At 41.9% G+C, this 18,543-nt stretch overlaps 1 protein-coding gene across 1 annotated transcript in view; it reads right to left on the bottom strand.

The window, feature by feature from the left end:
- Positions 1–18,543, bottom strand: part of LOC307244573 (partitioning defective 3 homolog B-like) — a gene marked incomplete at both ends in the record, with an annotated part of 251,215 nt that overhangs the window by 132,441 nt on the left and 100,231 nt on the right. The window contains 4 exons of the mRNA XM_080019807.1: positions 11,754–11,882; positions 12,889–13,028; positions 15,272–15,380; positions 16,047–16,299. Of these exons, the coding sequence (XP_079875933.1) occupies positions 11,754–11,882; positions 12,889–13,028; positions 15,272–15,380; positions 16,047–16,299 (631 nt within the window). The remainder of the gene's footprint in view (positions 1–11,753; positions 11,883–12,888; positions 13,029–15,271; positions 15,381–16,046; positions 16,300–18,543) is intronic.

Below are 18,543 nucleotides of genomic sequence, written 5' to 3'. Positions count from 1 at the left end.
GGCGTCTGGGGAACGGAAAGCGAGTTTTCGCGAGAATATGAGGGCGAACGTCCATGAGGCGTCTCCCACACACGGGAGGAAATGGCTCCGAGGTGATTTTATGGATCGCTCTATTCTGATTGGTGGATTTATGTTCTCCTTTGTGGCTCAATGGACACGATGTAGTGTCTATATCGCCAGGCTTTAGGGCTCCATTCTGCATGGAGATAGGCCATAAAGAATATAGATGCTTGCAGTGCTCTGAGGAAGGCTCGGTTACCATACAGAGTGATGCCATCCAGTTGTTCTGAAAAGAGCATTTTGGATTGGTAGATTTAAGGACCAGACCATTCTGACAACAGATTCAAAAAACTTTGTAGCTGACATTGCACCTGGACATTCTCAAAATGGTTATTAACAGAACAGGAAGCCGGGCGGAATCAATAGACATTTTGCTAATAGTGAATTAGTGGATCTAAGGACATAAACATTTTAAATGTTGAGTACATGGACAGTAATGTACGTACTAGTGTTTTTATATGATAAACAAAGCATAAACTTAGCAGAGGTGGATAAGGTGATTTGCGGTGAAATGTACTGTATAAGTTGCATTCATATTATGAAGGAGGCTAGTAAATTGTCTGCCTCCACCTAATTTAGTTAATGAATGGAGAAAGGCCACGTCTATCTGCCTTAATGCATCCGTAAAGTGTATATATGGTATATAGGGTGAATATCAAAGCACAATAGTTGGTCAATGTTGACACACTTTTAAATGCAATTATATAAAGAGTCTTTTTTTCCATATCTCGGACGTTTCGGCTGTAAGTGGCTCATTGCAGGGCACTTCGAAATGTGTCTTTCAATCCATAAGAGCGGAAAAAACGTAAACATCGTGTGACAATGGAGTTGATATTCCAATGTATGCGTGTGTGTGTGTGTGTCTGTGTGTGTGTGTGTGTGTGTGTGCGGGTGCGTGAGTGTGTGTGTACAATGTGTACATGACTTACTCCAGCTGGGAAGGGCTTTAACACACAGCGTGACAACAGAGATGATAAACCTTCAGTAAACACCAGAGAGATGTGAGATGAGAGGAGCGGGAGAGAGAGGGGAGAGGGGGGTGGAGAGGGAGAAGGAGAGAAAGACACAGAGAAGGAGGGAGCGATGGAGAGAGAGAGCGAGAGGGTGAATGATCTCCACTGGGAGGATGGCAGTTCCTGCAGAGCCACCAAACTGCCAAGGAGTTTGTGTGTGTGTGTGTGTGTGTGTGTGTGTGTGTGTGTGTGTGTGTGTGTGTGTGTGTGTGTGTAGACAGGTCTCTGAGGGTGTAACAGATGGGGGATCTACAGTAGTGATTCTGAGGTCACATTGGTGATAGCATCATTGAGATGAGACACACTCCTTCTCTGTCACCCACAGCCACACACACACACACACAGTGACACGCACGCGCACAGTTCACGCAGTACTTGGCGTGGTGATGGATGAGGGATAATTGTAACAAAGAAACAATAAAGTTGTTCAATAAAGTTGTTTTGTATGGCTTTTGTATGGCTGCCAACTCTGCGCTGATTGATTTATATGTGTGTATGTGTGCGTGCGTGCGCCTGCGTGTATGTGTGTGTAGGAGCACCTGGCACTTAGCAGAACATTTCCTGTACAGAAGACAGACTATGGGAAAGGACAGAGAGGACTGTTGCGGCTTGCCTGACTGTGGTAACGGAGTGGATGTAGTTCTAGATGGTGCTTTTCGTTAGATAGCTACTCTACTTAGGTATTTTGACTTTTCTTTACTTTACTTTACTTTACACAGCGATCAGTCACAACATTAAAACCACTGCGATGTGAAGTGAATAACATTGCTCATCTCCTTCCAATGGCGCCTGTCAAGGGATGGGATATACTGTATGAGGCAGCAAGTGAACAGTCAGTTCTTGAAGATGTGTTGGAGGCAGGAAAAATGGATAAGCGTAAGGATCTGAGTGACTTTGACAAGGACCAAATTGTGATGGCTTGACGACTGGGTCAGAGCATCTCCAAAACAACAGGTCTTGTGGGGTGTTCCCAGTATGCAGTGGTTAGTACCTACTAAAAGTGGTTCAAGGAAGGACAACCGGTGAACCGCCGACAGGCTCATGGGAAGCCATGGCTCATTGATATGTGTGGGGAGTGAAGTATAGTCCGTATGAACCAATCCCACAGTCGAGCTACTGTAGCACAAATTTGTGAAATAGTTGATGGTGCTATGATAGAAAGGTGTCAGAACACACAGTGCATCACAGCTTGCTGTGTATGGGGCTGTGTAGCTGCAGACCTGTCAGAGTGTCCATGCTGACCCCTGTCCACCAGTGAAAGCTCCTACAATGGACACGTGAGTGTCAGAACTGGACCATGGAGCAATGGAAGAAGGTGGCCTGGTCTGATGAATCATGTTTTCTCTTGCACAATGGGGATGACTGGGTGTGTGTGTGCGTCGTTTACCAGGGGAAGAGATGGCACCAGGATGCCTTATGGGAAGAAGACAAGCAAGTGGAGGCAGTGTGATGCTCTGGTCAATGTTCTGCTGGGAAACCTTGGGTCCTGCATTCATGCGGATGTTATTTTTACACGCACCACCTACCTGAACATTGCTGCAGACCACGTACACCCCTTCATGGCCACATATTCCCTGATGGCAGTGGCCTTGTTCAGCAGGATAATGTGCCCTGCCACACTGCAAAAATTATTCAGGAATGGTTCCGAGCTGTTTTGGCGGCACGAGGGGGATCTACACGATATAAGGCAGTTGTTTTTAATGATGCGGCTGATTGGTGTATATGCACTATAAACACAATGCACTATAAGCAGATTAGTTCTCATCATATTACACTAACATCGAGGAGAAAAAACACATTTCAATTCTGATTTTATTCCTTACAGCTATCTTGCACTTGTATCTGGTTGAATTTTGAAACAGGCCTGCATTTGAGGTCGCTCCAATGGTCGGTGTACGCTTTGATTGTTTCGAGCCTCTCATGTAAGTTGCTTTGGACAAAAGCATCTGCTAAATGAACAAATGCAAATGTAAATAAATTTAACTTTTCTGAACTTCATAGAGTGTTCTAACAGTTATAATGCATCTACCAACTTAATGAATGTTTCGTAAATATTTATTGTGCGTACATAGTGAATATTATCAAGGCACCAATAGTCATCCCCAAAACACTGTCAAATCGTCAATTTTGTGGAATTCGTAACAAAAAATATGTTATGTTGGATTTTGTAAATATAACCAATTAATATATTTGTACTTTTGGTACATAGCAATACAGATATTTTTCTTTTTTTTTAAATACAATATAATATAATAGGTAGTTTAAGGGGTGTGATGGCATTACCTTTATAACTCTATTGTTCATCAGCTCTTTTTTTTTTCCATCTCTGTACAGATATGTCTTGTTCCACTGTTGTAGCTAGAGATCGTCCCCCAAAAATGTTTTATCAAATTTTCGATATCCACAAATATTGTTGAATCATATTTAAGTGTTACATCATTCGATCTTTGATTCAATCTTCTTCTGACGCATTGGTTTTGCAGCTATTCTGCCTCGTCCTTCTGTAGGTGAGTGAGGTGAATAAGAGGAAGAATCCAAAAACAAAACCGGAAAGCACGGGGACAAGCGAGAACGGCATCGGGGACGGAGGGACAGAGGGAAGGTGTTAAATGTTTGCAGGCAGAAAAAGAGCAGCTCTGTCTGTTTTAGAGTCATTTCCGTTCCGAGTCACCAGCCAACTCAGCAGGTGCACGGAGGAAACAAGCGAGAAGAACGTCATTATGGTGCGTGTTGTGGAGTCTGTGCATTTATTTGTGTGTGCGCCAAAATCTTCCTTCGCATACATCCTATTCTGAAAGATGTGTGTGTGTGTGTGTGTGTGTGTGTATGTGCGCGTGCGCGCGTGTGTGTGTGTAGAGGCGTTGTAATGTCTTTGTTGTACAGCGAATGCAGACATTAAGCAGACAACAGCAGATGGTGAGCTCAATCGAGAGAAGGGCAAAGAGGAGGAGAGGATGGACGAGATTCTTCCATCATTTCATCATCGCCTTCTGTTTCCTCTCAGCAGACAGAAACATTAGGCTGGCATTTACCTTCCACTTCAAAACCCCCAAAAATCTGATAAAATGGCAGCTGTTTTACTGCTCAAACTCTGCCTGAACTAAGCGTACTTTAAATGGCTCCCTCTGAAAGTGATGTGGGGAAGGTTTCCAGCCCGAGGCGAAAAAACAAAACAAAAAAAAGTAGGGTTCTTTTGTTTCGTTTTTTTAATGATCCATTATCATGCCTTTCTCCGGGATCACAGTTAGTGACTCGCAGCGATTCGGATTTTCAAATGTTAAATGTCAACACAATTGAGACATAATTTACAAAATGTTTATGGAAGCATGCTGGGCTCCTTGTTGCCAGGCAACAAGGAGCCTTCCGTTCCCCTTCATGAACTGACAAAACGCCATAAGAGATTACAGTGAGTGGCAATCGACAAAATATTCCTGTACGGCTAGGGTGACCACATTTTGAAACCCTTGAGTATACCGCAGGTTTGGCATTCTGTGGGCGAGGGGAGGGGGGGGGGGGGGAGGGGGGGCGGGGTAAGAGGTGTAAGAGAGTGACAGACGGGTGCCCCTCCGTTATGTGGGGTGCTTTTTGTTCAATAAGGTAACGGAGAGGCACAGGGACACCCAGCGGAGTCTCCTATAGGAAGCGCGCCAGCCCTACACCCCCCACGCACCCACCCCTGAAAGTACAACAATGTTCCGGTTTTCGATATTAACGACCAAATTGTCACGCTTTCCGGCACAATTCAAATAATAACAGTGATATTATACTTGTTTTCCGTGGTTACATATATTATATACTGTATACAGGCAAGCAGAAAAGCGCGTGCACGAGGATCCCACCGGAGAAGTGGCCGTCTTCATTAACACGCCCGCTCGCTTGCTGTGAATGTAGTGTTTTACAGATGGTCAGGATTCGGGACGGTCGCGGACAGACCGGGACGTCTGGTCACCGCATGTATTTTTGTTCATATTCTGCCACGAAGGATAGAGATATTTTAGAATTTGGATGAGCTAAACCTATCGTAACAATAACAATACGGAGGCAGTTTATTTGTTTGAGGCATGCGTTACATGTTTTGGCTTTTGTATAATGCAGCGAATTTCATTGAACTTATTACCATAAGGTAGTGACATCCATGCGGTTCCACGATTCAAACTCTCATGGCATTAGCTATGAAGCATCTCCATTTCAACCAGACGTCAACCATTGATTTAAAGTTGTAATGTCACATGCGTGCATGACAAGTAAAGTTTAATAGATTACTTGTCTATATTGTAATGCGAAAAAAAACATTCATGGAACTTTAACATTCGTTTGGCATTAGAATTATTATGGAGGAATTTGTCAATACTACAAACACGCTCTGCCTTTTCATAAAAGCTTGGTGCTAGGTGTACGAAAATGTTTATAAATGAGGTTTATTAAAATAAAGGTATTTTATTTTTGACTTTAAACTACATCTTGTCATTGTTATAACTTCCCTTGTTGCTTTGAAGTAGATCCGGAGTATCAGTGACGGTAGGTGACGTGTCACGTATACATAAATGATGACGCATTCACATAGATTTACGATAACAGCCGCATTCACGTAAATTATTTGTTGAGTTTTTTCCTTGGATTACATTTTTAGTAAGTTACGTTTCCATGAAATCCAAAAGACGTTGTGGTATTTCTGTGAGTAATTACCATTGCACGGCTTCTTTTTTTTTTTCTGACGCCTCGCTGGATCTTGAACGCCATCGACAGTCTCACAGACTGGACGCGGTGACGAGTTTTTAAGGATGACTTTTTATTGTTTTTTCATTAATCCGGTAAAGTAAGGGGACCACGGATTTAAAATATCAATCTAACCGATCTACTGACATCATCTATCAGGTTAGAAGCTAGATAAATACACACCTAAATCTATAGTTCGGTAACGTCGAAACACTAGAGTGACCGATTCCACACTGCCCTATGGACTCAGTCCAACGGGACATTCTCAATGGGAATCTGTACATTCATACTAAATAATATGATGACGTCATTAAGCATCTTACCATGAATATCATCACGTTCATTTTAGAACGAGACGTGTGACGTGTCAGTTAAGCAAGACCAGCTGAATATTTCGGGTCAAAACTGGTCGGTTTTTCACTAATATCTGCTCCGTAGGTGGATCGATTTGGATGAAATTTAAACCACAAGATCCTTGTGACATACCGGTTTGAACAACACCATAACCGGGTTCATAGCTTCTGCCGAAGCGTGTGTTACAGATAGTTTTAGCCGGGTTGGACATATTTCGCCATGAAATGCATTGGACCGCGTCTGTGATATCGATCAAATTCGGTCGTATTGGTCACTAATTTCTGCTCTGTATGTGGATCTTTTATTATTATCATTATTATTATTATTATTATAATTCTTAATAATTTTAAGTTCTCAACTTATTGATTGACAAACCTGCAAATGTACTCAGAGAGGGAGAAGGGAATTAACTTAATGAAGCAGACAGAAGGGAAGAGGAAAGGCATATAGTGACACCGAAGCCAACTCAGATGTCTCCATTTCAAAACTTCAAAACTGCTAAAATGATTTGACATCATGCTTCAGAACAGTCTCATCTCACTTTCAACTTGTACCCTGAGGAGCAGATACCTAAAGCTAGATGAGGATTTTTGTTCAAAAACAGTTGCTTTATCAATAATTGATAGTCAAGTTTATTCTACGAGTCCTTGTTTGATACAATTACATTGTGCATTTTAAACGTGAAACGTTTGGTATTTGGCGCCCCTACAGTTTCTGAGTGCAATTGCACTTTTACACCACTGTTGTAAAACTCGGTCTGGCGGCCGAAAATCATTTGTTTTACTGGATAAATTTGAACTTTATCGGTAACGTTTCAATAACAGTATTCAATCTTTTTTTTATATAAATAAAAAAAAACATTATATTAAAAAATATTTAAAAAAATATTATAAATTTTACCAGGCAAAAAAAATATTGTAATTACCGGCTAAAGGAAACACCGGTCCAAACATCAAGAAAGTGACGTTGTGCTGTAAAGCGTAACGCACTTTTCCCGCGGTTTTAAACCCGAACACAGAAGGAGGGTGGGCGAGAATGAAAGAGGTATCATTCCCCATATTACAAGTCAGCGTACCATCAAAATGATTTTGAAGCTGTTATTTTACGGTAAAAAAAAAAAGTTACCAAGTGTTGCTTTAACCAATTTTAGTCAGACATATTTTTGTTGAGGTCAATGCAGAAGGAGAAAAAAGAAACAATATCTGTTCTCCATACCGCCAGCACAGAATTTACCAGTGAGGCAGAATGCGAGTATATAGGCTTATATCAAAATAAGCAACATGTAAATAAGAAAATTAGGAACATATGCTGAATTTCCCCCTGTGAAAGAATTAAGTGTTATTGTGTCTCATCTTATCTTGTTTACAGTGAAATCCCACAATACTTCCATAAAACTGGGCAACTCTACACTCCAGGGTGTGGGGTGAGGGTGACGGAGACATTAGCCCCATTGAGAGACTTTGATAAACTATAATTGAAACTAAATTGAAATTATTCAGGGACTTGTCTAAGACAATGGTTAAAAAATGAAGTAATGCACATCATTTATTTTGAACAATGCCCAGACCATTAGATGCCACGCCTCACTTCATTTACCTAATGTACTTTGAAAGACACCCTCATGGGTTTTGCTGCAGCGTTGGCACCTTTCTCACGATAGAATCGAGATGAAGCGTTTTATGTTGATTAATGCAACGGCCTGTCAAAGATCACAAAAATAGAGTAAGCTGCCCGACACTACTTAACGTAGTCTAGTGGGACACCTGATGACATTTAATTTCTAAGAAAGCAATTCATCCCGGTGAGCTGTTGGGTGAATGTGTGCGTCTTCCATAAAAGAGAGCATCCTTGTATTCTAAATCCTAAATAATGCATAAAAAACACGAGTAAATCTCCCAATCTGCCAAAAAATGGGCACTGTTACAAATGATTTTCCAACACACAAGCGGGATGTGACTCTCCACTTCTAAACACACCGTGGTCCACTGAGCTATGACTTTGTCTTTGTCTATGACTGTGTCTTTACTGTGGCCTTTAATCAAAGTCACATTAAAGAGAAAATAATGCATCACATTATGAAGCAAAAAACTGTAATGCATTTTTCCCTAACAAAATAATATATAGCAATAATAGTCTTGCGGATAAACAAGCATTGTTGTCCATCAGACACTCCCATTAGTTTAAATGAAGACCCACAGGGGATGTTTTCAGTCTTTGAAGTCGGCCTCACCGGATGGGAATAAAAAGACAATGCATTGCCTGCACGATGTACAAACCGACAAATGAGGAGGGACCTTCATGGTCATAAATTAGCAGGAAAACACAAGTATGCGCACAGAAATACACACATGTAAGTGTCCTTGATGAGTCCTTAGTCCATCGTCTGCACAAATAGACGGAGAGAACGACAGAACAATGGTGTACCACAGGGAGGCCTTGTGGTCTGAGTGTGTTCCTGAATAATACTGGACCACCGGGAGCTGCTATTTGCAGTTTGAGAGCGCTCGCATGTGTGTGTCAGCTCAGACAGGAGTACGTTTAAGAACAATACGGGACTGATGGGACCAGTAGGTTTCCTGACGGGGTGGGTGTGTTTCGGTAAAAGTATCCACAGGGGCGTGACATAATCACTTGGTCAAGGTTAAGCTGTTGATCAGGATTTGCTGAAGGCCTTCTGGAAAATGTAATTAAAGCACACTCCAGAGGAATATTTATGAACTTTACAAAAAGCCAGCGGTGGAAGAAGTACTCTTGAACTGAACCTTTAACTGAAGGAACAGTACAAATACTATAACCCAGCATTACTCTAGTAGAAGTGAAAGTATAGATGTGCTGTACTTGCTCTTAAACGTATTTAAGTATTAAATTACAGATGAGTCTATAATAATTCATAAAGTGTGATTGTACCCTTTTTACTGCATATCATGCTGATCCATATTACGATTTACAAAAAATATATATATGTTTTTAAATCAAAGAAATATAAATAACTATAACTAACTATATGCAAACACATAGTAATATATATTTAAAAATATATAAAAGTTCAGAGTCTCCGAACCTGAATATATTTAAGCAAGTACAGATACTTGAGAAATGAACCTAAGCCGGTCAGAAAGTACTTGTACGTTGTAACTTTCAACCACTGCATGGAGCTATGCATAACAGGTATTGAAACAAATGATGCGCAGTACTTGAAGACACTGCACAGTTTGCACGTTACAATTAAACACATTTTAAACACGTGGTTTTGGAACTCTGAGACTAAAAGACCACGAGGCTCCTGCAGATGCTACTGTAAGACTGGTTAAAACTGATGGTGAGGACAAGAGACATAGCAGGTGCTGCTCAAATCTCCTCATTATAACCACTCTGGGTTTGCAAAATTATTGCTCTAAGACCTGAGTCAACAGCCTGTGATCCCTGTGATCACCTTCTTGGCAATGATCTGTACGTACAGTAAATTTCAAGTAGCTGCAGTAGGCGGAGCAGCCATCGTCCAGCAGCTGGAGTAGCATGGGCCACTCCTGGCTCTTTCCAGAATTTGGTGGGAAAGACGAGGGAGGAAGAACATGCAGGAAAGGGGAAGAGGACAGGAAGTGGCGAACACATGCTGGAGTGGCGGCCTTGAACTTCAGTCACATAAAAGGTATATAAAAAAATTATAATAACATCTTACTCCAGCAACCTTGGAGCGAAACGTGGAAAAAAAAACGATACGGATCCCAGGCACCGCACAGGAGCACACACACCAGCACACTGCTCCACTTCCTGTTCAGACAAACACAACTTCCTGTGAGGCTCTGAGCCATGTGCACGGGTCTGCGTGTGTGTGTGTGTGTGTGTGTGTGTGTGTGTACACGTGTCTTTTGTGTCTTCTGGCAGCCGTTGAGCAAATATTGATAAGGGCAGAATAAAAACACAGACAGTGAGATACAAAAGGAGACAGGCAGACATAAAAGAAGCTCTAATGACAGGAAACCAGAAAAAATAGAAAAACAGGCAAAGAAGTGAAAGAAGCCCTGAAATAAAGTACACTCTGTGCTCAGGTCAGTCACAGTGTGTGTGTGTGTGTGTGTGTGTGTGTGTGTGTGTGTGTGTGTGTGTGTGTGTGTGTGTGTGTGTGTGTATAAAGTTTAGTCCTGCACAGATGCTTTTCTTCTAACCTCACCTGGACCATAACCAGTCATTCATATGTTTTTGTATTGTTCTTCTTCTAATTATTATTATTATTATTATTATTATTATTATTAATAATAATTATAATAATTATAATAACTGTCACAATTATTTAATAAACGGGTGTCCATTTATTGTTATTGTGAAGACATTTTTACACACCCTGAGATGATTTTAAACTCCCCTCTCATCAATTTGATATAATATACTGATAGAATCCGCCATTTTTCAAATTCATCGTGTGTTGTGTGCTGACCCACCCCACGAATCTTTCTACCCGTGAACTGAAGCGTTTCAAGACAGACCTGACACTATCCGCCAGCACATGTGCGCGCAGGAAAATCGGGGTGGATTCCATTCAGACAAAAAAGATCACCAACCGCTTACAAATCCATGTGAAAGAAATGTATTTTGTATTTAAAAACCTGCTGTAAAGAATATATCATGCATGTATCACCACCAGTCCACCTTAAATGCATCTATTTAGTGGTTACCCGACCCGGTGCAGGACTAAGTAACTTTCTTGATGCAAAGACAAACTTTAAGGGTTAATAGAGAGGAGGAGCCGTTTATTTTTGGGTGTCTGTCTTCCAGTAGGGGACAAAAATAAGTGTACTGTAGGTCATTTAAACACAGGCACAAAGACAGATTATCTGGAATTGTTAAATGTGCTTCGCTACACAAAAATCCGGACAATTAGTCTGCGCGGTGGAAGAAGGGCAACAGTATAAGGTTAAACGATTCCCAGAAAGGGAACCAGGATTTAATTAGCAGAAACCAGGGAGAGATAATGCGATAAGTTGATCATCTACAGTGGGAACGCGGCTGTGATTAAGTGTATGGAGCAGCCGTGGTGGATAACACAATGCCCAAACGGAGGAAGAAAGAAGCAGGAGATGTTAAAAAAAAAAAAGGAAAAGGTTTATTGATCAAAAATATAGAAATTCAGAAGAAAGTCTGGAAATGAAATGGTTGAAAAGATGATAAAGTTCAAATCAATCGGATGTGAATTGTGTCAAAAGGTAGTGGTTGCAGTGGCTGGCGGATTAGGGATCATCTTATTATTTGGGGAGTACAGTACGACGACTGGCTGAGGCGATTATCTATACAGGAAGGAAGCGTCCTATAAGCTGCTGAGTCGAGCCTCGCCAAGGCAACCCTGTTGATCGGACCCAGAATTTCAAGTTAGAGAACTTATTTTGCTTAAAATCTTTCATGTTTTGAGGTATCAAGAGTGTGTAACCTAATGAGAAATAATATAGAAAGCTAGTGTGTGTGTGTGTGTGTGTGTGTGTGTGTGTGTGTGTGTGTGTGTGTGTGTGTGTGTGTGTGTGTTCTAATTACCACTTCAACTATTCAAAACAAAACCCAAAAGGTAAGCGGGGGGGGGGGGGGGTCTACAACAGGAAGTGATGCGGTTGGCGTCCTCACCATCTCTCGGGGCAGGAACATTTCCTCCTGTCGCAGGACCACCAGACACACACTCTCTCCCTGACGAGTGCCGCGCAGCATGCACACCAACTCCTCCTGGCCGACGCCCATGATGTCCACGCCGTTCACCTAAAAACACACACACACACACACACAGAGGAAGGCAGTTGCGCACGCACGCACACGCACGCACATGCACACACACACACACACACACGACCACACCAAGATATTATGTGACCGAATGCACTGTGACACATTCTAGCAGATTCCAAAAATCGTTGAGACACATTTATTTTCCCCATGTGATACCTAATACGTTGAATTACAGATGGCAGCGTTCAGAAACCCAGTGTCTGGATCAGATCTCAGAGGAGGGGGGTGGGGGGGGGAATCCGATCTGAGCCTCTTACAAATCAAGCCTGAAAGATCACACAGGCGTTTTTGCCATATGGCCCTTGAGATATGACGTAGTGAAGTAAAGTACGCGGATGCTGGAAAACCTACCAATGAAACAGAATTGAAGCAGTTCTGCAAAGAAGAGCAGGCTAAAATTCCTCCACCTGGATGTGAAAGACTGATATCCAATTAGTGTTTGGCTGCAGTTATTTCTGGTGAAGGCGTAGCCAGTTATTTAGTTTAAGCGGGCAAGTGTTTGAGGACTTTTTTTTTATTCAATAAATGAATAAATGAATACATTTAAAAAAATAAGTTATGTGTTTGATTCGATTCCCTTTGTGGAACGTTATAATTTGTCAAAAGATCTGGAAGGCAAGGGGACAAATACTTTTTTATTCGGCACTGGAGGTCACGTGATAACCTGAACATTACCTGTTAACATTACCATGATAACAAAAATATGCCAGGCTATGCATTTCTCTCTGTACGGTAGTGTTTCAGCAGTTTGAGCGTGGCACTCTCAGACGGCCATGTTGAGCAAAGGGCATCAATAAAAAATAGCAAATTTAAAGCTTACAAGTGTATAAAGATGAATAAATATCAGACTGTTATCAGTATCTGTAGATACTCAAAAGAGTAAAGGAAAAAGTGGTATCGTGCCATTTCCACCTTCAATATCTGTATGATAACTAGACATTACAAATGAGGACTTTTTTAGCGAAAACAGACGTCGTACCTCGAGAATGCGGTCTCCAGACTGCAGACGTCCATCTTTGACGGCGGCTCCGCGAGGCAGAATGTTTTTCACCAGGATGGGACCAGGACCGTGGACTGAAGAGTCTCGAGTCACGACAGTGAACCCGAGGCCTTCCGAGCCTGCACACGGATGCAGGGAGCGAGGACATTTGAGAAATATGGCTTGTACCTGTATGGAATATTTGCATGTCCAAACCTGCAGCACAAATCTATGCCAATAGGGCTCGGTGATAATGACTAAATCAAACATCTGAATATTTGTTTGGGAGACATATAGAAATATTTTGAGGATGATACACACAAGAAATTATAAATCATAGACAATATATCACATGTGACAATATATGTCACATATCATAATAGTGATTATTATAACGATATAATATAATGAACACATACATAACATAATGAATCAATGATTCCCGGTTTTCTGGCTAATGTCCTACTTGAAATTCACCCACACCTGACCACAAGTAACCTGGAAGATAGTTTTAAAAAATTAAAAATAAAAAATAAAAAGTGTTTATTTTCAAAATGTTATGTATAAAATTAATAAATAAATAAAAACGATGCATTTCGCCAGTAATTTGGCGGCGCATTTGCAAAACACTCACAGACCACTAGGGCCCAGAGGTTCAAAATTTCTGCACTAACCTACACTTTGCACATGTACATGCTCGGCTTAAGGTTGTTGTTAGTTTGTACATCTGTTCACACTCATAAATGTTTATATTTTCTTTGCAGTCACTCATCCCAAACATACAAACAACTTAAACTACACAGGACAACTTCACCCCAGTGTTGGTGACTCAGCCAATCTGTGTGATAGTTTAAACCCTTTACAGAGTGTTAAAGTATGCGCGTGTGTGTGTGTGTGTGTGTGTGTGTGTGTGTGTGTGTGTGTGTGTGTGTGTGTGTGTGTGTGTGTGTGTGTGTGTGTGTGCGTGTGTGTGTGTGTGTGCGAGATAAGTCCTTAAGTGACACTGTGTGCAGGTGTGCAGCTACAGATGGGTTCAGGTGCGGGCCAGAGAGTGGAGGAGGAAGGAAGGAAGGGAGGAGTTTAACCAAGGGGGAAAAAAAGGAGCAAGCGCCATGGAAAAGAGGTTTGATGAAGATTAAAATGCCTCGCTGAAAAATGCACACCAGATAATCATGCACACCAACTGACACCATACCCTGTGTGCGAGCGCGCACGCACATACACGAGCACACACAGACACACACACACACACACACACACACACACACACACACACACACACACACACACACACACACACAGGTTGTGTGTTTTATAGTGCTAATTTAGTGCGCTCTCTTTAACAGAGCCCAGTCAGCAGTTTGGGCAGCTATGAATTCATATCAGCAGAAATGAGCAGATCAATAAAGACTTAATAGAGCCTGAAGAAAGGAGTCAGGAAGCTGGAGCGGGGAGAGAAAGAGGGAGAGAGAGAGCAAGCGAGAGAGAGAGAGGGAGGGAGAGAGAGAGAGAGAGAGAGCTCCATAGAAAGTGTGCGAGGCTGGGTGAAATGAGGGAGAGACTGACAAAGAGATAGATGTAGGAAATGAAAACTGAGAAAGAAAGGAGAAAAGGGAGGAAAATGCAGGAACGATGGAAGGGAAGGGAGGTAGAAATCATTTATACGGGCAGGAGACCTTGTTCATCTTCCAAGAGATTCTGCAACCACACACACTCTCACACACACACACACACACACACACACACACACACACACACACACACACACACACACACACACACACACACACACACACACACACACACACACACACACACACACACAAAGAGGATGCTACTAGTGGTCTCTGGCACAGAGAGAGAAGGGGAACTTAGGAATGGTTTGTAAAAATAAACTTTGTATTTGGCAATGTTGTATGGTGTGGCACAACTTCCATATATACATATATATTTCAAATTAAAAACTGAAAAATTTTAGAGATATATTTCTGTTTTTTTTTAATCAAAAAATCGTAATTCAAATTTCTGCTTTGGAGTATAGAGAAATATTTTTTCCATTTATATTTTATATATCTAATTTGACTTTTGACGTTTTGGGAAGGACATTTCGGCCACAGAAACAAAGCAAAGTTACACAATTAAGAAAGTCATTCTCTACTTGAAAAATACAGCTCCCCTTCAGACATTTTCAGAACAAAAAAACAAAAACAAATGTATCCTAAATAACACAACTGTCCATAAATGAATGGACAGAGTGAATACAGAACTTCACTCCTGGAGACCAAACCTGGAATGATCAGCTGAACTGAACTATTGTTCCTTATAATAAATGTGCATGTTAAACTGTGAATGAGCGAGGCCTACGCTGCAAAACCTGACGTACCTTTCTTTAAGTCGATCCTCAGCCGCCTGCCTCCTTTCTTATTGGTCGACAGGTTGGAGAGGGCGGGGCTTTTCTTCAGCAGGGGGCTCTCACTTCCCCCCTTGGGCACCTCAGTGAAGAAGCGTACAGTCAAGTTTTATAGCAGGGACACAGGCAAGGAAACTGAAATTGGCCAAAGCCGACGGTGACATTTTTAGACTGCAATACATTCTTGACGAGCTATGATTCCATATTAAGCGATATGATAGGAGAGGAAGTGGCGTCGTACTGGAGATATCACATAGCTGAGGTTCGCGTCCCCATGATGATCCTCAGAGCTAATATAAAGTATGATGGCAGAACAACCTGGGGTGTGATATTGCTTTTATAGAGCAATTGTATAAACAACACGATCGAGTATGTTATGTAGCTCCGACAATAGATCATGACTTTTGCTGTCAGATCCTTAACACGTGTTACCTAGCAACACATAAAAGCGTAATAACTATTGGCAATAACCCGTGAAGTGGAGTGATAGACTTTGTATCCCATCTGTACATCACTACTCATGGAATGCCTTGTGCCAAATCAAGTTATCGCTGCCCAATCGCAAACAAATAGACAATAATAGACGACTTGTGATTCTGAAGGGACTTGGCCAATAAACGCAAATGAAGAGTTCTAGAATTCATTATCCAGCAAGTATCTTTATGGAAATACGAGACATTAATAAGTGGCACACACAGCCGGGCTGACAAGCACGATGGTATGTGCCTGGTTCAGGACGGCAACTTACAGCAGCTTCCAGCGGTCCACTTTCGTCGGCCAATCGCGCGGTGGGATTGTCCGGGGGTCTGAAAGTGGGCTTAGCTTTGACCGGAGGGGGCGGGTCCTTGTGTTTCCCCGCCCGGGGGCTGCCGTCGGGTGCAGGGTGGCCGCTGAACAGCTGACCAATCAGGCTCCTCTCGTAGCGCTCTCTGTTGCAGGAGGGAATGACTTCCAGGCAGACCACCGGGGAGCGCATGGCCTGTCGGAACAACTCCTGGGCTCTGCCAGGGCGGAGGGGCGGAGGTACGAGAAGAAAAGGAAGGAGAAGGGGAGATGAAAGAGCAGAAGGAAAGCAACGGGCGGAGTGATACAAAGACAAGGACAAGTATATGTCTACGGTCAAGTTGAAGGGCTATGAACCTGGTGATACATGGTGATAAAAATCGACTTGATGACCGCAGGATTCATTTTGAAAGTGCACAGTTAGAATATATCTAACTTTCACTGAGGCACTGAGGTCCATTATTAAAATATAAAGTGGTTATTGGATTTCATTAAAAGTACAAAAGACATGATGAATTAATCAGATTCAACATTCTGACTACCTCCATGATTCAGGATGTAAACAGCATTGATAAGCTTCACGTTTTGTGTATTTTACCTGATTAGTATGAAGGATTTAATTCACTATTTTATATTTTGTTTAAATTTTTCTTTCTTTTTCAACCAAAATGCATTCGTTAGCCTTGGACAACCGGAACGTTATAAGTGAGCCAAAAAGAAGATGGTAGATTTCACAGAACAAAAAAAAAAAAAAAAAAACACATTACAAAGTTATTCAACATTTTTTTTTTTTCATCCTGAGGCCTAGACTAAGTTAAATTAAGTGTCACGCGGCAGCCCAGGATCATTAAAAATGTATTAATAGCCTCATCATTTGGCGCCTTGCCAAAAGCAGCCTTGAAACTCACTGATCTTCAGTAAGAAATGATTCATTAGTATAGATTAAAGTAAGACACTTAAATAAGACCGGAGCATAAACCCTTCTCACCCGCAGAAATTTGTTCATCATTATACAAATTGGGCGAGATGAGATTACAGAGTATATCTGTCCCTGTCACCGGGCCCCAAGTGGGTTTTCCTTCCCACGTTTTCCAATTCCTCATTTCCTCGCTTTGGGGTTTTTCCCTGCACTCGGAAGGTAACCCAAAGCCACGACAGCGCGGGGCCACCGCGTCACAGGGTGCGACACGACACGGCGTTTGAGGAGGGGGTGTGTGTGTGTGTGTGGGGGGGGGGTGCGAGGAGATGATTTTGCGAAGAATTAGCTTTTAATCAGATTACGTCGCCCCGATGCTAAGTGAGTTTGAGGGACACAGGTGTCGGAGGAGATCAGAACACACCATCACTCACCTCGGATAACCAACAGAGAAAATCGGGTTTATCTAAATTATATTGGATTACGCCGTTATTGTTTCCCCCCTACAGTATTATTAGATGTTATTATGATTGTAATATTCTCGTAACCTGAAACCCATGTGTGGAAAGCTGCGCACAAAGGTCAATGTGTGCTAATTGCCCTTCGGAAAATGTTTCTTTTTTCGGATGCGGCGGGATGCGTTAGAAAGTTCTGCAGGGAAGCCATGACTCTTGACATTAAATGATGATGATGATAAAAACGGCGTTGCCAGCTCCAATCTCATTATCCATCTGGGTAAACACCCTGGGAAGTGAGCTTTGAAAGGGGAATATTACAGTGCGGATCAATTGTGTTTTCCCCCTTTGTGTTGCTTCAACAGAGACCAAATATAACAAAATAAAGTTCCTGTTGAAAAGGATGGGCTTCTCAGTTTGATAAAGGTAATGACAAGGTGCTGCAGTTAATTGATGCTCCAGAGTCCAATCTGGGCTGAAGAAGTTTGAACTCCAAGAGTGGATAAAAATGATGAAAAATGAATGATCAAAACGGTGGTAGTTGACAGTGATACTGATGAGTAGTAGCAGCGAAATGATTTGATTATTATTTATTTGAAGGTCTCTTGCGATTAATAACCACCTGAATATGGAGAACAGGTTTCTGGAGCTAGAGGCCAAGGATTTTGAAAAGATATGAAAAGATACAAATATACAAATATGAAAAGAAAGCAATGTGTTTATTTTGAACTGCCAATAACGGTGTGTGTGTGTGTGTGTGTGTGTGTGTGTGTGTGTGTGTGTGTGTGTGTGTGTGCGTGAGCGTGTGCGTGTCATCTTATTGCGATCCCAGGATGGATACGTCCATTTAAATCCGTCACACGCCCACAGAGTCCAAATCGCAGTTCTTGGATTATACTCGGCCAAATCATTTTTAAAAAAAGATTCCCCGAGCACATTACAATGACAATGGACGTCAAAACAGCGCGTGTCGTCCAGTTTGTTCGGCTTGAGCCCCCCAAGATACGGACCCTGAGAATATTGTGTCCGAATTAAAATTCTTATCATTAATGACATGACACGGTGTGTGCGTCCGTGTCGGTCATATTCTT

Source organism: Zeus faber, assembly GCF_960531495.2.
Source record: "Zeus faber genome assembly, chromosome: 18".
Classification (NCBI taxonomy): domain Eukaryota; kingdom Metazoa; phylum Chordata; class Actinopteri; order Zeiformes; family Zeidae; genus Zeus; species Zeus faber.
This window is presented reverse-complemented; position numbering and strand designations above follow the sequence as displayed.